The sequence below is a fragment of the Puntigrus tetrazona genome, chromosome 7 (assembly GCF_018831695.1).
Source record: "Puntigrus tetrazona isolate hp1 chromosome 7, ASM1883169v1, whole genome shotgun sequence".
NCBI lineage: Eukaryota > Metazoa > Chordata > Actinopteri > Cypriniformes > Cyprinidae > Puntigrus > Puntigrus tetrazona.
The window spans coordinates 39876419-39883950 of NC_056705.1; the positions used below are offsets into that span (position 1 = coordinate 39876419).

The window sequence follows — 7532 nt, forward strand, 5'->3', positions numbered from 1 at the left end:
CAAGTTAGTTAATAAGTCTTCGCGATTGAACTAAATCATTTAAATGGTTGATTCATTACATAATAAAAAAAAAACATGCACTGAAACGTTATGCCGATGCTTGACTATCACAAAATTGTCAAGCATTGTACGAATAACTTTATTAAGCTTTTTTCTACCGTGGAAATAATAATATTCTATAGCAGAAATAATCTTCCATGACAAACTGACGACAGAACAACTGAAAAGAGTCATTGTAAATCATCTCGAAAGAAATGTGAGAATTGTTACCTGAAAAAAAACCTGAATCGTGAGACAAAAAAAGGTACACGTTTATGGAAATGAAACGGTTCCAAAGCAACTTTTCTCAAAACTCTATTGGTTTGGAGTATTTCAGTAAAGTGGTCCGAGGAATGCTTTGGATCTGTTCTGAAGCTGTGAACTCTTCGTGTTTCAGGCTCGCCCGACCAGCGCTACATTCGCGTGGAGACCTGCATGTTCATGGTCAAGCTGCCGCAGTACTCCTCGCTCGACGTGATGCTGGACAAGCTGCGCTACGCCATCCACTACCGCGAGGATCCTCTCAGCGGATAAACCCGGCGATCGCGCCACCTTTTTCAAGAACAGTCACGGAGGAACTTGATCAGCCCAGACCAGTTTGCCTTTACAGAGACTAGCGTTAGCGCGTGTTCGGCGAGTTTGACAGCGGCTCGCGGCGGTGAAGATTAAGCCACAGTTTTATAAAATGATCCACGTGTGCTGTTCATCGACAAATGTGAAGGAAATGGCACTGCAGCTGCTCCTCTCCCTTTTTAAACATTTAATCTCTCTCTCTCTCTCTCTCATTTAATCAGTCTTTCGTCTCCTCATTCCCAGTGTGCCTCAACCACTGCCGCCGCCTTCTCTCAATTAGTGACAGTGATTGTTGACGCACGTTCATCTGCAGAGATGCCCCATTTAGCTTCGCGAAGGACTTCACCGTTCGGCTCAAGGTCACACTTGCGTCTTTCGATATACATTTGGGGTGAATCTCACGAAAACCGGTCAAGAACATGCCCAAAAAATACACTTTTGCACCACGAATGTTTTGTTTCATTACCCTAATTTTTATTTTTTTTTTGCATTAGTTCTCATTACCCTAATGCACCTCAGGGTTTTTTTCCCCCTTTAATTCTCACTACCCTAATGCACCTCAGCTCTTTTCCTCAATTCTCTTGCCCGAATTCACTTGATATGTTTTTTTTCGCGTTTCTTGCCAGGTGTCTTTACTTCAATCCACCTCTATATTTCCCTCATTTACTCTAATGCGCATCAGATTTTTTTAGCATTGCATTTTCCCTCAATTCTCATTTCCCTAATGCATGCATTTGTTTGCATTTTTTCACAATTGCACGCGGTAATGACGTTTCTTGCTAATTGTCATCGCCCTAATGCACCTATTTCCCTCGGTGGTCATTACCCTAATGCACCTCAGATTTTCCTCTCCTTTTCACGGCTTTTTCCCACATAAGAATAATGCACTTTTTTTTCTCCCCATTTCTTGCCATAACACGCCTCATGCCTCTTTTATTTAGTCTGTGTACCAGGAAGTACGCCTGACACGTGCTGTAATAATTAATTATCATCATGAATGTAATGCCAGAAAATCTCAGTGCTCTTAATTTCTACTTCAGCTTCCTCGGAGTATGTTCTTGACGGGTTTTTGGCGAGGTTTCGTGAACTCGAGAGGGTCTACCCCCTCAGCTAGCCGTTCGAAGCCGCGGGCTCTGTCCGGGAATCATAAGCACGCATGCGATCCAGCATATTTAAGAATTTGAACTATAAATGGCGAGACTGCTTTACGACACAAATATCTGCCTATATTATTAAAGGTACGTATGCTGTTCAGGTCTGTAACCGAGGCAAGCCGTGTACAGAAGCAAGCTGTAGTCATATAAAGAGCGCTGAGCTGTATCCGTTTCATCTCTGACGCTGCAGAGCGAACGCTAGATCCTCCCTGCCATGCTCTTCAGTTTGGAGCGGTGCTACGTTTATGGTCTCGGTTGCCAAATTAACGTCGAACACTTTTAGGTTGCCAACTGCGTTTACCTGACGGCGCCGCTGCAGCCGGTTTTATTGCTCGTGAGGGATGGGTTCGCACCCGAAACTCTAGTGCATGGAAAAACTCCCGGGATTTACAGAGCGCTTTGGGGTTTTTTTTGGTCATTGTTTAACCCCCTCCCTTCCCAAAGAGAAAATGTTTTTAAAAAGGCCGTTTTAATTTTTGTTTACATTTTTAAATTAAACTTTTCCGTGTCTACGAAGATGATACCGTTTTGCAATCGAAATTGGGTGTTCTTTATAGGATTTCCTAATCTTTCCTCGGAAATCGGTTGTGATATTTCTGGTGAACCATTTAACGGCGTTATGAGTTCTGTAATGTACAGCCATCATTACCAACACACTTGATGCTACCATAGATGTACTTCATTGAAAATATCAGCATTTCAGCACTATAATAGGGTTGTGTGTGTGTGTGTGTGTGTGTGTGTGTGTGCGCGTGGGTGTGTGTTCTTCTTTTATTTATTCTTTTTTTTGGGGGGGATATGGTCAACTGCTGCTATCAAAGATAGTTCCTTCATTTTTTTTGTTTTGTTTTTTTCTTGCTGTCTCTTTGGAGGAGAGTAGACGTCTATGAAAAGACATCCGCACAAAAAGCTGAATGCAGTGAAATACGTGTTGTACATTTACTTGATATTTATTACAATTATTTATGACTGCATTAACTTTATCAAGTCTTACCTCTGCGCATCTGGAACAAAACACTGATGTGTGAATGAATCTACAGAGGTGTGGAAGTTTCTGTGTCACAAAAATAAAATAGTGATGTATTGCAAAAACGCTGCTTTCTTCTCTTTGTCGTGCATAGCATCTCATTTAATGCATTTTTTACGCATTGTCGTAATTAGAAACACCCTAGGTTTTTGTAGCAAAATTAGTCCAGAATCCCCACACATTTACAGAAAATAACTGAATTATGCATTGCAAAAAAAAATAAAATAAAATAATTATGTTATTAGTGTTGATACAGCCATTAGAAAGAATGTGGAAAAAAAACAACTACAACATAAAGATAATAAAACATGGAAATAAAAGAAAAGGATGATTGTTTTCTATAAGCATGTAACGAAGAGACTTAAAAAATAAATTAATAGTAAGAACATGTTTTATGTATGTAATGGTTAAAAAATGCAATATGAATTTTAAGTTATTTTAGGAAAAATATGTTTGTGTGTGTGTGTGTGTGTATATATATATATATATATATATATATATATATATATATATATATATATATATATATATATATATATATATATATATATATATACATGTAATATTATATATATATATATATATAATATTACATGTATATGACAAACATTATACTTGATAGAAACAATTAGGGCTGTTATACTCTTGAGTGAAAAGCTTATTTATTTGGTTTTCAGATTATATATGAATCAGAAAAAAAGGCCCTCATGACGTCTGGGTCGTGACGTGTTGCGCTTCTCGCACCAGTCCAGCAGGAAGCGGAAGTGCATCTCTTAAGCCGGCCGTGTTGTCGAGAGCAAGAAGAAGAAGAAAGCCCAGCTAGGAACCTTTGCGTCGCGCCGAGGTTTTCGCCGGACGGTATTTTCGCGCACGCCGCTCCTCCGCGGAGATGACTTTGAACCGGGCGAACATCGGCGGGATGCTGCGGCTTCTCCTCGCCGCCGGAGCGCGTTCGTCCCGGACCCCGGAGAAACGTCAGTATGACTTTATATGCGTCGATGACGACGTGTCCGCGCGAGACCGTTAGTCGCCGGAAACGTGCGCGTCGCGTGAAGCCTGACCCGTCCCTTCATCTCGCTGTCGGCTTCAACCACAACAAAACAAAAAAACGCATCGAAACGTTTTGTTCGAGTTAAAATGTGTATTTTAAGGCGGTTCGGTTCAAATCATTGCAATACTACAGACCTGATAATATAAACAGTAGTAAAAGTTATATACCACAATAACTTGCTATCTAACCGTGACTTTTATGTGACCCTGAGCACGTTTTTTTTTTTTTTTACTAATATCCACGACAGTTTTTTTGTCTGTCACGTGTCGCAGGTTGTTTGGTTCCCGCTCTGAAGAACTTCCGGTGCTCCAGCAGCATCCTTCATCCCTCCAGGTGAACATCCTCTTCCTGTGTGTGTGTGTGTGTGTTGTGTTCTCTTTGTACGCCTCTGAACGTGCAACACGAGCCTCTTCAGCCGGTGGAAAACCCTTTTAAAGTAGTTTCAAGTAAAGCAGTGTCTCTGAAGCTCACCTGCTTTAATGCACCTCGCAGGTATGAGCCGCAGACGTCCCTCTCCAGACCGCCGTGGCCCGAACTTCCTGCCTTTGATCCTGCAGAAGAAGCAGAACGGCATCGAGGCAAGACATCTTATTGTTCTGCTCTTAAACGATGCGCTTTAACTCCCTTTGGCTTGTAGCTGAATAACCGCACGGTCACGTGTTTATGAAAAGCCCGAGATGCTTGTGATTCCCGCAGCGCTCGTGAGGAAGGTGAACGGTCTCCTCGAGGAGGGAGAGAGCGGACGCTTGTTTGCCGTCGTTCACTTTGCCAGCCGTCAGTGGAAAGTGACCGATGAAGACCTGATCCTGATCGAGAACCACATCGACGCGGCCTGCGGAGACAGGATACGGATAGAAAAGGTTTTCTCGCACAGAAACATTTTATTATTATTTGCAATATGAACCGCTGAGGACTTTATTTACACAGCTTGGTGATTTTAGTTTTATTAAACATAACATCATGAGATCAATGCAAAGCTTATTTATTAGCTTTCAGATAATGTACAAATCTCCAGTTTCCAAAAAAATAATTATATATATATATATATATAATATTTTTCTATAACATTTATGTATAAATAATATATATATATATATATATATATATATATATATATATATATATATATATATATATATATATATATATATATATTATTATTATTATTATTATTATTATATATTTATATATTTATTATTATTATTTATATATTATTTATATATATATATATATATATATATATATAATGTTTTTATATATATATATATATATATATTATTTATATATTTATATAATCTGTATATATATTATGTGTGTGTATGTATATGTATATATATATATATATATATATATATATATATATATATATATATATATATTATTATTATTATTATTATTATTATTATTATTATTATTATTTTTTTTTTTTTTTTTTTTTTTTTTTTTTTTTTTAGCATGCAGCACAAATATAAGTTCTGTGTACTAATCAAAGTTTTCCCGCTGGTGCTTCTTTGCAGGTGTTGTTAGTTGGAGGAAAGGATTTCACTCTCGTTGGAAAACCACTTCTCAGGTAAGACACAAATCATGAGCTTCATACAGTCAGCATTAGAGACCATATCTTCTCTTTAAATACGCTCTCAGTTTGCAAAAGAATATCTATATGATAAAGAGCAGTTTATCACAGAAACTGTGGATATTCTGTCACTTTATGTTTCGAATAAAAAGCCTTTTTGAGCATAAGTCCGAGTCGTGATAAGAGATTTCATATTATTAGTGTATTATTTAGTAGAAAAATAGTTGAAGTGACTTAAAATGTGTCCAGAGTTTAGACTCATTTTATTCACCGTCTGCTTGTAGATTTGTATAAATCTCTCTCTCTTTGGTTGTTGGTGCATCGATGGTTTTAGTTAAATATCTGATGGTGTTTTTTCTCAGCACCGTTCAGTGTTTCATGGGTTATTTTCTGAGTTGATTCCGATGCCGTTAGCGTTGTATTAAAGCTCCCGTGTTTCCTGACCCTCAGCCGTGATTTAGTTCAAGTCCACGCTACGGTCATCGAGAAAACCCAGTCCTGGCCGATGGTCCACATGAGCTTCTGGAAGAGACATCGCTTCCAAAAAAAGAGAAGTATGGGATGCGTAGTCTTTCATTGTTTGGCCGTTCTTCGCCGGTGCGTCGTTTGAGTGGTTTGTGTTTTCCTCCCGCAGTCATCGTTCAGCCGCAGACCGTGTTAAGGATCAACTCCGTTCAAGTTTCTCCTCGGCTGTTTTAACGGACTTCTGTCTGTCAGGAACGGTGTGAGAGTGTGAGGCCGTGTAAATAAAGCTTTCAGATCGTCGTCTTGAACTCTCTGTGTGTTGTGTCTGTCACAATAAAAGTGTGTGTTTCTGCGTGATCCCAGTCAGATCATTCAGTAGATCTTCTTCATGTATTGAATATATATATATATATATATATATCTCAAATTAATGAAATTTTCCCCATTAAACATTTTATGGAGAAGTATAAGTGTGTGTTCACCCCACACACACACACACACACACACTCTTCTGTGCCATCATGGCTTGTTATTCAATGCTCTTTTGTGTATTCATACAATTAAAAACTATTTTTAGTCGTTGACCTAGAATGGCTTTCTATGCCTTTGATGCATGATTTCTCATTAGTATAAAAGTACAAACATGTCACAGTTATTACTTTGTGAAATAATATTATTTTATATATATATATATATATATATATTTTTTGCATAATTATTTTATATAATTTGCATAATTTTGTATAATTTTGCATGCTTTTATATAATTTTGCATAATTAATTATTTTATATAATTATTGTGTATAATTTTGCATAATTTTACATATTTATGCATAATTAATTATTTTATGTAATTGTGCATAATTATTTTGTATAATTTTGCATAATATTATATATTTTTGCATAATTTTATATAGTTTTGCATAATTAATTTTATATAATTTTGTATAATGCATGCAAAGGGTTCTTTCTGTAAACTTCAGCAGTCTTTGCTTTAAAAAAAAAGAAGAAAAAGAAAAAAGTAATGTTTTAAATGATTCATAAGGCTCCCACACAACTGAACAATATTCCTATCTTCTGGAGGACAGCTGTGTAGTATATATTTAGGTTTGTAGTATATTGGTATCTGAATAAAATGAAACGAGTCGTTCTTTGATGAAGAAGCGTTTAATGAGCGCATGGTTTCTACATGAAGTGTTGGTACTGACGTCAAGGCGTTTATTAAAACCAGGACGAGCAGCTCTTCCAGTCGTTCAGCATGAACGGGATCTCCACGGCAATTCATCATCAATATATAATAGTATTATTGTTTTGTTAACCGTTGCACTTAGAGAGGGAATGCCGTGATCCAAAAACAACAGCGTTAAAGACTTCTATTGCTCCTCGCTCCTGTTTCAGGATCTCGCTCAGAACTCTTCTGAACCTCTTCACGGGCCTGTTTCAGGCGTGGGTTTTGCTGGTGCCCCTGAAAAAATATCCTCTATGAAGCCTGAAGAGCAGAGGAACATCACTTCAGCCCTTCATACTGTACACGCTCTCGTTTGGTCCTTCCTCCAGATATATTAGTCTGTGATTATATACACTATTATTATTATTATTATTATTATTTCTCGTAGCGCAGTCGTGAGTCTCATTCCAGATAGATGTCTT

General features: G+C 37.6%; 3 protein-coding genes across 3 annotated transcripts in view; 2 read left to right on the forward strand and 1 right to left on the reverse strand.

Annotated features, from left to right (window-relative positions):
• LOC122349259 (probable E3 ubiquitin-protein ligase HECTD4) overlaps positions 1 to 2858 on the forward strand; it is a 58134-nt gene extending 55276 nt beyond the window's left edge. The window contains 1 exon segment of the mRNA XM_043245237.1: positions 437 to 2858. Coding sequence (XP_043101172.1) covers positions 437 to 573 — 137 coding nt within the window. The 3' untranslated portion in view covers positions 574 to 2858.
• Positions 2859 to 3582: 724 nt separating this feature from the next.
• mrpl21 (mitochondrial ribosomal protein L21) lies at positions 3583 to 6190 on the forward strand. Its single transcript, XM_043243428.1, has 7 exons — positions 3583 to 3767; positions 4117 to 4177; positions 4337 to 4422; positions 4541 to 4704; positions 5362 to 5414; positions 5868 to 5971; positions 6052 to 6190. Exons 1-7 carry the CDS (start codon positions 3683 to 3685, stop codon positions 6114 to 6116), a joined length of 618 nt encoding a protein of 205 aa, XP_043099363.1. The 5' UTR covers positions 3583 to 3682; the 3' UTR covers positions 6117 to 6190.
• Positions 6191 to 7033: 843 nt separating this feature from the next.
• mapk8ip1b (mitogen-activated protein kinase 8 interacting protein 1b) overlaps positions 7034 to 7532 on the reverse strand; it is a 17336-nt gene continuing 16837 nt past the window's right edge. The window contains exon 12 of the mRNA XM_043244842.1: positions 7034 to 7532. This exon is cut by the window's right edge and continues 53 nt beyond it. Within this exon, the coding sequence (XP_043100777.1) occupies positions 7513 to 7532 (20 nt within the window). The 3' untranslated portion in view covers positions 7034 to 7512.